The sequence below is a fragment of the Cupressus sempervirens genome, chromosome 11 (genome assembly GCF_028749045.1).
Source record: "Cupressus sempervirens isolate cs-2001-9-10 chromosome 11, ASM2874904v1, whole genome shotgun sequence".
Classification (NCBI taxonomy): Eukaryota; Viridiplantae; Streptophyta; class Pinopsida; order Cupressales; family Cupressaceae; genus Cupressus; species Cupressus sempervirens.
The window spans coordinates 402,079,598-402,094,204 of record NC_143128.1 but is presented as its reverse complement, the minus strand read 5'-3'; the positions used below and the strand labels follow the sequence as shown (position 1 = coordinate 402,094,204).

At 34.2% G+C, this 14,607-nt stretch overlaps 1 protein-coding gene across 5 annotated transcripts in view; it reads right to left on the bottom strand.

Moving 5' to 3' along the window:
- The window catches only part of LOC149529872 (glycerol-3-phosphate acyltransferase 9-like), a 245,933-nt gene that overhangs the window by 115,529 nt on the left and 115,797 nt on the right, over positions 1-14,607 (bottom strand). For all 5 annotated transcript variants that reach the window (XM_089808658.1, XM_089808657.1, XM_089808660.1 and 2 more), the window contains exons 6-9: positions 13,011-13,106; positions 12,779-12,875; positions 12,542-12,629; positions 12,315-12,411 (exon numbers count right to left, since the gene is read on the bottom strand). In XM_089808658.1, the coding sequence (XP_089664784.1) occupies positions 12,315-12,411; positions 12,542-12,629; positions 12,779-12,875; positions 13,011-13,106 (378 nt within the window). The remainder of the gene's footprint in view (positions 1-12,314; positions 12,412-12,541; positions 12,630-12,778; positions 12,876-13,010; positions 13,107-14,607) is intronic.

Here is a 14,607-nt window from a genome sequence, read left to right as displayed (position 1 = left end):
ATAGTTACAACTCCTTTCTAATCAAGTTGCATATTTTGAGCAACTTTTCAATTTTGCAATTTTGCACAAAAGTGCAACATTTTGCAATTTACACTAGATTTCACTTCTAGGACTTGGAAAAGTTTCCAACTTGTTCAAACACAACTAAAAACACCAAATCCTAGGCTATCTTGACCAATAACACAAAAAGACCGAATTTTTCCTAATTAGCAACTTTTGCTTATAACCTGCACAAAGTGGCCTAAGCATACATAATGGTGTCTTGCTTTTACAACCATGGACTTTTCATCCAAGGCTTGTTTATTCTGGCCTAATTAGGTGAAAACCAAACATCAAATTCAAAATCCACACAAATGCCTTAGTGTTGTGCACCATCCTCCCCAAGTGAAAAGAAACTCAAGTCTCTTAAGTTGGGATATCTTCAAGTCTGCTCCCAAGCTTAATGGTGTCCTTCTCTGAGAGCCAGCTTGCATCTTCTGGTGGTTTATTTGTCCACTTGACTAAATAGTCATAGTATCCTTTCCTCCTTGTCTTTTGTGTTTTCCTTTTGCCCAAAATGGCATCAATGGTTGGTTTAGGCACTTGTGGTAGTTCTTGTAACAAATCAGCTTCTTCTTGATGTTGCACTGCCTAAACTTATTAAATATCTCTTGAACCTTTGTAAGCATTAATATTTGCCACATTAAATATAGGAGAAATCCCTAAATCAATAGGTAGGTCAATGTGATAGGCATTGTTGCCACATTTCTTCAAAATTCTGAATGGGCCTTGCTTTTTCATCATAAGTTTAGTGTATTTCTCCCTTGGCATTCTTTCTTTCCTTAGGTGAATTATTATTAGATCCCCTACTTGAAAATGTAACTCTCTCCTCTTGTCAGCATGTGCTTTATACTTGCTTGATATAAGGTCCAATTTGTCTTTAACCTACTGATGTATTTCTTTCATAACCTCTGCAAAATCTTCAGCTTGGGCACTACTCTTGCGACTGTCTCTTGGATGATCTCCATACACAATTTGAAATGGTGTCAAACCTGTACTTCTGTTCACTGAATCATTATAAGAGAATTATGTTCACAAGGTAAAATGACAGTGATGTTAATGTTGTTATGACGTTTCTCACATTAAGTTGGGCATTTGCTACTACCCAAGAAAAACCTCCAGAAAGGATGACTATTATAAGCTTGTAGTATTACAAATGCTTTGCCTACTATTATCACACAAACAACATCTCTCGATCATTGAGTTTCCTCCTAGGTGAGGCGATGTGTTTGAACTTCAGGTAGTTGCGTGTATAACTCTAACTGATGCCAGAACTTTATCACAACAAGGAAGCCATTTGCTAAAGTCGGCAAGTACACATTTTTCGATTTATTGAAATATATGGGGGATTTGTGTGAAACTAGAATTGTCGCAATTAACAAGCAAAACATTAAAATTCATTGGTATCTATTCAAAACTTTGTATGCATCCTTTGCAAGACCTAGAGCATGCATTACAATACCCTGTGTCTATAGGAAGCTCGGCCCAAAATTATAGAGAGATTATTCTTCACTTCTGTTGCTACACATGTATATTTCCAATGAATAGATTTTATAAAAATTTGGGTTCCAGTATTCCAATTGTCTTTGGAGTGATAGAGGAGAAATATAACGGCCTTCAACTTCAAATTACTTATCACAAAGATAAGACAATTTGTTAATCTGTATATGTACAAGGATGAATATGTGTGTGAAATATTAAGATTCAATTTTGGGTGTCGTCTTTAAATTGATTCTATTTCTCCCAGCTATAGTACTGTGAAATATTAATTCTTAGGATTCAAACATAATATTCGATATTGTGGAATAAGGCTTCGCACCAACACTAATCAACTTCAAAAATATTGTAATTTTATTTTTCGAATGATAGCTTCAATTTTAAACATTTGAATCCCTCTAACTAATTCCTTCATCCAATAATATACTCCTAATGTTCAATCGATTAGATTTCCAACTTATTTACTCATGCCAATAAATTAAGCCTTGCCAACTGGTATTGTTCATTCGATTTGGCAGCATGCATAGAATTGACAATTTCTAGACTTTATCAAGCGAACGGCTCACCAACTATCTTCCCTGCAACAGAAAAATTGCAAAATTCCTTACAAATTCTACTATGCCAAATGTGTTACACATTTATAATCATTCCCTCTTGGAAGCGATATTTGTAACGGATATTCAACTGTCAATCCTCAGAGCCGATCTTGTCAACAACAGCCCATTTGATTCACAAAATCATAGCTTCAGCAGTGTTTTCTTCAAATTCTTACTGCTCTTGTAAGCTCTTTTCTTTTTCATCGCCAATTCACCTTCCAGCTAAGTGTTTCAATTTGTGCTTAAGTTGTCTGTTGTAGCAATCAATCTTGGCAAACTCTTATTCCTTATGTTTCCACAAATTTAGTTCTATTTGCCGAACAATAATTTACACACTTCTACTATAATAACTAGCTCTAGCAGAGAAATATGCCCATCCAATGCTTCACGACACTTCTCAAGCATGAATTCTCAGTGTCAGCAAATACTTCAGTTGAGCCTTACGCTATAGATTAGCTGCTCAAACACATATTTGCCAAACAATTACGACCTCCATGCAATGATCGGTTTTTTCTCAACTAAAAATGTCCTAGTCGCTGCAGAAGTGCTTCTCCAGAAAGAAATCCCGCTCCTTGAATTTTTCCTTTTCCCAAATCTTATAAATTCCAAATTTTTGGAGATGAAATAAGTGTTCCCAATTAAAGACTTCTCTCATGGAAAAACATTGTGATTAGCAGTTACTATGTATCTCACAATTCTATGAATATTTCCTTCAGAATGTATCGGCACCAAGCTTTGCCAACCCTTATACAAACACATATATGATATTATATATATATATATATATATATATATATATATATATATATATATATATATTTATTTATTTATTTATTTATTTGGTTCCGTCTTTTTCTCAATGCCAATATACTACTAATATCCATGATTTGGTCATGTCGTCCCTTATAATTTCCCTATCTTGTTGTACAAATGAAGGTAACAATTTCATCCTTTTTCATTTACCCTTTTCATGCATGCTTCCTTTATATGATGGAAAATATACATGATTTATAGTTTGATGGCTCAGATATATATAATTTGTTTTTTATGCATATCGATTTTATATTCCTTCCAAGTTATCGTCTACATCTGCTTCATATATCCAATGTGATGCACGCTTGAATCTGCTGTGTAGAGTCCACTTAGAGCAGCATGAGGGATTGAAGTTGGTCTATAGTTAATTCCTCTAGTTTTGGATCACTTGATATCCTTTTATCTCTTAATTTGAAGTCAAAAATCATGGTTGCCTCTATTCACCACGAGTTAACATCGACTAAAGCAATATTGTATACATTTGACAATGTTTGAAGGAATGTTTGGCATCAGATACATAGTGCTGATTGAAATGAATTTAACCATGGTTCTTATTGATATAGCTACTTCATGTATGAGATGATTTGATTGATTTCTTATATTCTGCATTTTTCTTCTTTAGTTTATTAGATTTTTTTTGGTGCAGACTGTGTTCTACTCCTTAGACTACCGATGTAGTGATCTCTATGCTGACTCTATTGCATACCATCTTCCTCCTTTTCCCGTGATTATATTTATGTCTTCTGTTTGTATAGGTGCTACTGTAGGAGATAAGAATCTTAATTTCTGATTAGACTATCTCGTTATGGCAATTGCTAAAGGTAATAAAAACAGCGTAACTGCTGTGTTTGCTGATTGGATGTTGTTTCTTCAATTGTTTGCTAATTGGCCTGTCCAAATCCCTCATCTCCACAATATGGAATATTTTGTTTGTGACTTCGTGGTCACAACACGACACAATATTTGGATCTCAATCCATGGCAATATTCTGAAAATTTCTTGCAATTATGTTATGAGAGCTGGTGTGACTGCTTCTTCCTTATATCTAATATCATTGTTGGAAACCTCGCCAGGGTCTGAAAACTAAATTTGAGGAAAACTTGGCAAAACTTAAAAAATTGCTTAAATTTAATTAGAAATGCATTTTTTTGCAAAATTCAATTGAGAAGATACATCCAATCAATCAATAGATGAGAACACAAAACAAACAAACTTAGTTAGGAAGACTCATGCCTAGAAGCATAATAGTAAATAATTTATGTAAAACTAAAAGTAAATACATCTTTCTCTTCTCAGTTCTAAAAAAACTAAGGGAAAGGAAAAATTAGAGGGTCTAATCTTAGAAGTCTGCACTGGCCATGATTGCCTTCTTGCTCGGTATGTCTAACTTTGTTTGTGGCTTCTCCTCAATCCTAGATATAGCTTTGCCTCTAGCTTCTCCTGGCACTAGCAGTGACTGCGCATTCAACTCAATGTCATTCAACGTGAAACCAAATCCACACCTTCCTCCATAGCCTGCCTCTTCAAATCATTGATGTCATCCTCTTCAAAAACTCCACTCCAAACCTACTGCAAATGTGTTTCAAACCTGCCTCAAGTCTGCTTTGAATTCATCAAAATCAATTTGCAATTGTTTGGAAGACTTTTCCCCTCTCAGCAAAATACAAGTGAAGAAATGAGAAGTGAAACTGATTTGGGTTGTTTTTTGCCTTTAACTATTGTTATAAAACTGCAACCAAGTTTTTATCAAAAACTCAATAAGTACTAAACAAATTCTTGCCAAAAAATCTGCAAGTCACCAAGCCAGAAAACTTGGAGAGTACTCTAACAATAGTCCATCTATGTCTAATACTATTAAATGATAGGACACTAACTAGTATTTTCTTTTCCAAATCTATCCTTATTCCTCTATCATCCCCTTCTCATCTTTTTATGGTCGTTGTGCAACTTCTTATATAAATCGCTGACAATATCCCTTTGGAAGGTCACGACTATGATATTGGCCCCTTTGATACTAGTTATTTTATATTATTGTTTAACTATATTTATACTACATTATAAAACACAATTATATTTTAACAAATCATATTAATTAATAGATTTTGAATCATTGTTATTTATATTAAGATAATAATATTTTGCTATGTTATTTTACTAAATTATATTATTATATCAATATATATTACTGTGTCATATTTTATTGGTTATTATATTAAATCTTTTTATTAATAAATCATATTATAATCTATTATTATCTATGTATTTGTCATTTTATTTATTTTATTAATTATTAAATTCTATTCAAGAAAAGAGGCATTGCATTCACCCACCTTTTGAACTACTCTGTAAGGTCCATAGAAGTGTGGATTCACCTTCTTACCACATGTATTCAGGGAGGATTATCTATAAGGTTGAAATCAGAAATATACCAGATTGCCTACCTCAGAACTATGCTCAATCTTGTGTTGGCCAGTATATATCTTCTGCTGGTTCTAAGCCCTCTACAGGTTCCTTGAGAGATCTCGAGATATTCAGACTCTCTTGTAACCAGTCCTTGGCCCTCGATGTGCGACTACCACCCAATGTCATAACCACAAATGACGAAGGCTCGTAACCATACAACGCTTTAAATGGTGTCATACATATCAACATGTCGTAGGTGGTGTTGTAACAATGTTCTCCCAAGTGTAACCAATGGACCCATGCCTTTCACTATGTTGGAACGTAGCTCTTGAGATCACTCTCTAGTCATTTGATTATAATCTCTATTTCGCCATCTGTCTATGGGTGGTAACTCATGCTTGGCGACAACTCTGTTCCTACCAACCAAAACAACTTCATCCAAAAGGTGCTAAGAAAGCAGCTATCTCTGTCACTCACTATATTCAGAAGAAGGCTATGCAAGCAAAATACCTTACGAAAGAACAACTCATCCACTTGAATTGCCTGGCATTTGGTGGAGATGGCAAAGAAATGGGAATATTTGGTCAAATGATCCACCCTAACAAAGATGTGATCCCTCCCTTGCACTTTGGGAAGCCCTCTAATGAAGTCCATCGAGATGTCTCATTTTTTATCAAGGACTAGTAATGGCTGAAGCAATCTAGCCGATAAGGTGTGGTTGGATTTGTTCTATTGGCAGGTGGAGCATTCTCGCATGTACTGCAGTATGTCATTCTTAAGGCCCTTCCAAGAGAACCTTCTCGGATTTGTCTTTAGGTCTTCAAGTATCCTATGCATCTGACCAAATGTGGGTCATGTATTTCTTTTAGAATTCTTTCCTCCATATTGGATTTGGGTACCAAATATTTACTACCCTTGTAGTAATTGATGTTGTCAACCACCTTATATTTGTCATCCTATACTTGACCATCTATCAGTTTGCACAAAAATGTATGCTTTGAGTATTCAACCAACAAAGTTCCTTCCAATTGGTTGAAATCTAAGATAAAGAACATATGTAAGGTCTTCTTGGCAAGGCATCGACTACCAATGATTTTTGCCCTCTACATTCTCAATATCAAAATCAAATACTTGTATTTGGCTCACTCACTTTTGTTTTGTTACCTCAAACTTTCTACTCCAAGAAATATCTCAAGCTATTGTGGTTTGTCCATATGACAAATTTCGTTTCAACGAGGTGTTAGCTAAATATTTTGCCAGTAGTCGTACACACACTATGTACAAATGGGATGTTTAGACATAGAGTTTAGAAATAATCTCTCCTCTCAACTTAGGGGAGGCAGCCTTCTTATTGCTATTAACTCAACTAGAACTTAACAAGAAACTCAATTTTAATCTAAAATTGAGTATCAATAATATTTTTGGTATTGATTGTGTTAAAAAAAATTAATTAGTGTTTCGGATAACACTTTGTGATCCATCATCAGGACAACTGCAAAAAGCTCAAGAAGATGTAAGATGTAACTACAAAAAGCTCAAAAACATCTTATATCTTCTTGAGCTTTTTGTAGCTATTGTCCTGATGATGGATCACAAAGTGTGATCGGAAACGTTGATTAAAAAAAATTTACACAATCAATACCAGAGACATTATTGATTATTCTTATGGATTGCGGAAAACTAATAATCTTAACTAAAATTGGGTGTTCCACATATCACTTCCTCTTTCTTCAGTAAGGACCTCACTTTCATAAGAACGTACTCTACAATGTAATGTCCCCTTCTAGCTAGATACTTTAGTTTAGCTATGCTTTAGCCTATTATTGGACCCTCGTAGGCTAATAAGGATGGTTAGAGGGCCTTCGGAAGATTGATTCATCTCCAATATTCACGGGTTTATGGGTTTGGCCTTCGTTCGATATCATTTGGACTCCATTTGCCATACTATGTATAATAAGTCAGGAGTAATAGAGATGGACCCTTTCTATTTTTAGAAAATGTATTTGGTCACATGGAGAATTATGAGAGCTTCCTATTTCAGACGGCATGGCAATCAGACAAGTATTTGAAGAGATATTAAAATTCAAGTGACTTAAGTGATTTATTTAAATATTTTTATGTTATTATAAAGTTATAAAGTAACTTATAATAATAAACTCACTTTAATATTATAAAGTACAAATATAAGAATATATTTTATCCCACACTGGGGAGAAAAGTAAGTGAGCACCCACAAGGAAAGAATAAATTAATTTGAGAGGTTCTTTTCTATTTATCCAATTATTGTCAGTTGCATTTGATATGAACTTGGGAGAAGAAGGTAAGGGTTTCTGATTTCAGTTAATCATTGGAGAGCGTCAATTCTTCAGTGTTGCAACCATTTGAGGTGTTGAAATATCCACTAAATTTGGCATTCAAGAGAGCTTCATTTTGGAGTTCTATTTGTGCTTAAAGTTAAGGAATAACCGAAGGGTTTGAAGAATATTGAAGGACTATCGAGTGCAGACCTGAAGATTCATCATTGGCAGCCATTAGTAATCGTTTTTTTCCTTGCTGCTACAGTATGCATGAACAGTGACACGCTACAATATTTGTGCTTGATTCCAATTGCAACTTTCATCTCCATCCTTGAGCATCACTATTATCAGGTTCCTCTTGCAACTATTAGTAGTTAGCATTGTAATCTTAGCCATATAATTTTACTATTGTAAGTGATAACTCAGAATGAGATTTGGCATTGATGTAGTCATTATTGTAAGCCAATTAGTCTTGGCAAATTCATAGCAACATTGTACATGGGAATGAATTCAATAAAGAAGATATATGTCGCATACCATTTGTTTGACGAAATGTCCATCTAATAGTATATATGATCAGCATAATAGTTGTATGCCAATTGTTTGTCAAAATGTCAGTTGGCTGTAGGTATGCATTTCATATCTAGTTTTCATGTATATGCATTGAAAATACCAAAAAGAACTGCACTTGCATATTAGTTCATTGTAAGAGGTATTGTAAATATCACTTGCGAACATTCTAAATTTCTTAGCATTATTTAAACTATATCAAACAATCTGAAACACAAAAAAGTCAGAAAAGAGAAAGGTAGCATACAAGTGTTTGACAATATTCCTTGAGCCAAAATCAGTCAATTTGGGCAAGGGATATTACATACAAATTGATGACCTTTTACAATTTCACCTCTAAGTACTAGTTGGAGCAATAATACTAATAAACGCAAAATTAACCGAAAGATTAACTTTTAAGCATACTAGTTGTCTATAGATTATATATAAGCTTATAGACTTATCCACTATCCTAAAAAGGTTTTAAACTATGAAGTGGCAATATGATTAGCACAAAGACTTGAATGAATGAAACTTCTTTTCTACTTCTAGAATCACTAAGTACCACAACTCAAAATCTATTCATTCGCTTTTAGCTAACTCAAATGGAGAATTATAGCACAAAGTCTATACAAAATCACATTCAAATCTCTTAGCACAATGAATTCCACAAGTCTTCTCAACTCAAAGATTGAAATTACGCGCTTTCTGTTCACTCAAGAATCAACTTGCACAAATTAAAGCAAAGTCTGAACTTGTAAAATTTCACCAGAGTGTTCTTGCAATCCATAAAGATTGAAATCTACAATGAGCCTCCTTCTATTTAGGGGAGAGTGGCTATGAGAAAAACATGGAAAACTAACTACTGAGGGTGACTTATTCAACATTATAGTCCTCCATAATGTGATTACATGTAGCAAGATATATAACTGCAAAGTTTTACTTTGCATGTGCCATTACATATGTAATTGCAGTTTTATGGTTTACATATAATTTGTCAAAGTTGAAAACAAAATGCATATCTAAAATGCTAGAAAGCAATGAAAAGTTTATTACGGTGCCTGAAAGCACTTTACACTCTCCATCGTGCACCATGAAAACCTGAAACCTGTGAATACTCTCTTGGATTTCATTCAGATTTGGCACAATAGTGTTCTCTGCAACAACGATTGTCTTGGCACAATAGGGCTCTTCATACCTTGCCATTTAAAGGAGAACTTTATTGCATCTAAGATTAAACAATCTGCTATAAAAACTGTAAGGGTGGAGGAGTTGGCTTAGAAATAGGTGTACCCACCTTTGTCCTACAAAGCCAGAAATGCAAAGTATTTGGGTCACGTTGATCAGTCATGTCAAGTTGGCCATAACCGATTGGATATCCCAGCACTGAGATTGGCAAGGCTCATAAGATTCTAATTTGTGGTTTTGGGAACCAACAGACCCTTTGTGGTCTCTCGTTGGACATTAATAATTTTTTCTTACCTTATCTCCTTTGTTTGATACAACAATCAATTATCATTTCTCAGTCTTTGTAGGAGATGCTAGATCTCAATTCAGATATCTCTAATAATTTAAGATATTTTGTTAAATGTCTATCTATTGCTAAAGCCTAATCCTATTGAACTGTTTTTCTTGTCTTCAAACAATTTTATTTGATGATTTATATTGCAAAGAAAATCTTCTTGAGCCATACCCAACTTTACTAATTGTTGTCCCTACATTTTCTTACTTTCTTGAGGCCCTTTCCTTATGAAGAACCATTTTGCCGATCACATTTTGAATCACTACTCTAATATCATTGCAAGCTTTGGAAAGTGAAACAAGATATGGATCTGTCTTTACTTCAAAAGATGGGTTATCCCACTAAAAAAACTTCCATGGACCCTTTTCAAAAATTGGATTATCTTCAACCTCATAGAAAAACTAAAAATTATTCCTACCATCAGATTGGAAATCAGTTTCTTGTTTAGACAATTCATATTGGCCTAATTATTAAAAAAAATCTTTTAAAATCCTTCATCTTTTATCATCAATTAGTGTTAGCATTCCAAGATTGCTTATTGTTTGTTGTTTATTCGACACTTCTAGCATACTCAGAACTAACAATAGTAACTGCTAAAACCTTTTCTTTAGCTTATGGGTCTAATGTGTTTACTTCTTCATTTGCCCAAAAACAGATTGCTTTTAGGTATCCTCGACGCTTTCATTTTTGTGACCCCAAACTTTCAGTAGGGTTAACTGAAATGTCCTACTCAAATGAATATTCATACTCAATGCTCTTCTAAAAATCAATCAATGACTTGCCATGTGGCATTCATTGATATTTTAGTGACACGTGTCATTATTAGAATATTTTCTCAACGAAGACTCATTACATTCAACTTTCTTTTAGGTTCATCTTGTCCTTGCTCATTGGTATATTCATTTTCTTGTGGATATAGTTTTGACCCTTATTCCTTGAACTTACCAACTCCTCATAATTCTAATAGAGACTTCATTTCTCCTATTAAAATTGATTATTTTTAGTCATATGTACCTTGATCACCTCTTCATTATGTGTTCATATAGGCATCTTTTGTCGAGATAATGGTACCCAAGCGCCTCCAAGAGCACATCAAAGTGAACATTAGGTTTGAATCATTTGGCAATCTTTGATATTGATCAAAAACTTTATGGGCCTCAAATTTGTGTCTTACTTGTCCTTTTGTATTTTCATCAATAATTCTTGAACAAAATCTATTTTCTCTTCTTTTTGTAAGTCTTGGCTGAAAAGTATGCTAATGGGCATCTATAGTACCTTTCATCTATATCTTCCCTGTAGACATTCAAATCTTTGTGATTGGAATGCATCCAACATATTAGCTTTATCCTATTGGCAAGCAAGATCACAGCTCTGATAAAATTTGTAAGGTCCCTTTTTTAAAATGCCTTCTATATCGTTGAATAAATAAACCCCAACTCACAATAATGATTGCAGAATTAAATATAAATATAAACTTGCCCTAAAAGTTATGATTTTGATTATGTAATTTGGAATTCAATCTTGTAGTATACCTGTGAGAATATAGAACTTATCTTTTATTCTATGCTCTAATTTCTCTTATCTGCAGTTGTATCCTTCGTATAAATGTCTCTGAAATGTTTCTAATTTCTTCCCAAGTTAGTGTGGCTTTGTCCACTATTTTGACAAGAGAAATTAAGGATTTTCCCTTTCTAGTGTTAGTCCTAGAGGGATTTCAACCTTAGCCTGTTAGAATATTGATGCATACACCACAAGAAGTGACAAATATATAGGATTTTTTACCCAATAATATCCTTCTCCTTTGCTCATTCTTCCATGTTCCCTCAAGAGCGACAATTGCTTGTATGTCTCTTATATGTCAGTGGTCCTTCAATAGTACATTCTTTTATCATTATAATTTTATAATATATATAATCTATAATTAGAATAATCTCATTTCAAAAATGAGCTATTACATGTTTTATCAACACTATTGTCCTTTTTTGCTTCATTAACCATGGTCTAGCAATAGAGTAGAGTGATTATCATAATAATGACCTAGGTTCAAGCCCTATAAGGCATGCTTCTCATGCATGAGACTCTTTAAGCAAGAGGGGAGATGAGCCAAGGTGTAAGACAAATCTTCGCGGAATGGGAACCCCTCGGACGTGGCATCTTATTTAAGGTAATTCAATGCTTGATAGTGCTTTCTCCATGTCAACCATGCATTTCTCCTAGGATGGTGCACCCTTAGGAACTAAATAACTTCGGGTTGAAGAAGCTTCCTGATTTACTTAAAAAACAAATACTGGCATCCAATGAAACATTAAGTCCAAAGAAACATCAAATAAAAACACAGTAAAAAAAACCAGGTTACCAAAAATAAGTAGTTGTGTGCCTATTTGAGCTAAAAAGCCAATTATGTGGGATTGAATGCCTCCTAAACACCAAAGGGTAGAACAGAAAACAAGAGTAGACCATCATATTCAAAACTCTCATTATCAGATGACTTTCTAATAAAAGCTCCATTTGCAAATGAAAACTGCCTTCTCAGCTTTGGTGAAAATAGTGGCAAAATGTGAAAATCAGAATAAACAAATAAACAGAAAAGTGAGTTACCTTTTTAAACATAACCGTGTATTGATTATTAACACAAGTACCCTCAGGAAAAATGAGAAGTGGATTGTTGTCAGGACCTTCTATGTGCTCCTTTATCCTGCATAGCATGATAAGTGGGAACTGATGCACCACCTAGAACTTGTTTGAAGTTCTAATTAAAATAAATTTTTGATGTTGAAATCGTTGAAAACAGTTTATTCGGATTAATAATATGCAATACTACTTACTTTTCAGCAACAATTAAACGATCTTTAGCTTCTGTGCGATTAAACCAAATACATCCCAAGCTCTCCAATATGGTGCTCTGTAAAAGGCCTGTTCCCAGAATATGATTTTAAGATCCCATGTACCAGAAATAGTTTTAATCACAACAAATAATGTTATCTACAACAATTTGTTCATAGCACAGAACAGCAGCTACTATTCATCTCATTTGCAATCTCTCCAGTTTCAAAGAACCTTACCAACCCACCCAGGGTGCTTCTGCATAATCACAGCAAAAGCTGTCATTTGCTCTAAGATTATAAAGTCAATCATCGAAGTGTGGTTTGCTACAAACACCTGACATAGAGCATAGGTGTTATTCACGAATCACAGTTACATTATTTATGAAGCATGAGATACTATAATAAAGAAAATAAAAATCCAAACACGTCAAGGGGAATGTGTGCAGCACATGACTAGGACTACATTTACCTGCCTTGGGCGGACACTAGGTCGAGGTCCATGGTACTTAACCACCCCCGTCCAGGAAGCAACAAATACACTGCACATGAACTCCACCAGCAACCTCTGAACAGAAAATGTCAATATAAACTCATATATTTACGAAACAAAGAGATCTTAGAAACAAAAAATATGACAAGAAAAGCACATATCTTTAAAATACGCATTGCAATTTAAAATACATAGATTACAGTGTATTCTCCTAAGAACATGAAACAATAGAAATATCAATACTATAACAGAGTCAGCTAACAACCAATAACCTTGCTGTATATTGATAAGCATCAGTCTGCTAATAGTGACATGAATGGGGTTGAATTTGTGAATAAATAGTGTTAGATACCAATCCCATGCTAGGCATTGCCCTTTAGAGGTAGTCATACTTGCAAGAATTGAATCTTCCTTTCCCAAGTGAGAATGTATTTTTTTCATCTCTGTAAAGAAACCAAGTTGATTCCATTTTTTTCTGTGAGAAAAATCTCTATAATATTTGCAGTGTATCAAATTATGATGTTTTATCAGGATCAACTGCATAGTTTTGGATCGAACTCACTGACCCATATTTCATGAGACATCAACCCGTCGCTGATAAAGATGAATGGTTCACCTAGCCATACTCTAAGATTTTCCTTAACTTATGCCATACTCTTGAATCTGTCATATCAAATAGGCCAGTGGATTCACTGTGCTGTGCAGCTTATAAAAGACCTACAAGAACACAAAAGTCAATTTTCTTCTTCTCAAACACCAGGGAAAGAATTTGGATATGGTAGCAACCACATTGCTGAAGGAAATTTTTCATCTGAAATTTAGATTTTTCATGACCATAGGATTTTTGGCAAGGAAAGAACACTATTACTTACCAAGCCCATTTTTGTTCATAAATTAGTGGTTGAGAGCATTCCACAAGCAAGTAGAGAGGACTCCCACTTTCATTAGTGATACCATGCTTGAAACCTTGTATTCCAAGCATACAAAAGGTAGTTAAATATTTTATGCACTTTCTACATTTGGGAATTGTTTGTGGTCTTCACACCATTGCCCCATTGCAAATGGGGACCCCCTCTTTTTGCTTGTAGTTGTTAGGCTAGATAGATTTTGGCATTAAGTTTGGCAGTTTAATGCCTTAAAAGACTGTGGGGTAACAGTGAAATCAAGTGGTCAAGTTGTGATCTTAAGTGGAAACATTAAAATTGAAGTTTTCCAGGGTCAAGTTATCATGGGTTGAACGTAAAAACCTAAATTCTATTTAAATCTTGGCTAGTCAATTACTCCAAAATTCCATTTAAAAACATATTACATGCATAAGGGCCTTAAAATCCTTATAAAAATTGATTTTCCACACTTAAAATGGTCGAAATCCTAAGGAAAATCAATTTTCCTTTATAAAGATGCACAAAATCTGGACTTGTGATGAACTTCCCTTCATATTTTCATCAAAATCCAGACTTACGATGAATTTCCCTTTATATTTTGATCAAAATCTGCACTTATAATGAAATTCCCTACTTATTTTGATCAAAATCGAGACTTAACATGAAACTCCCTACTTACTGAGATAATACTA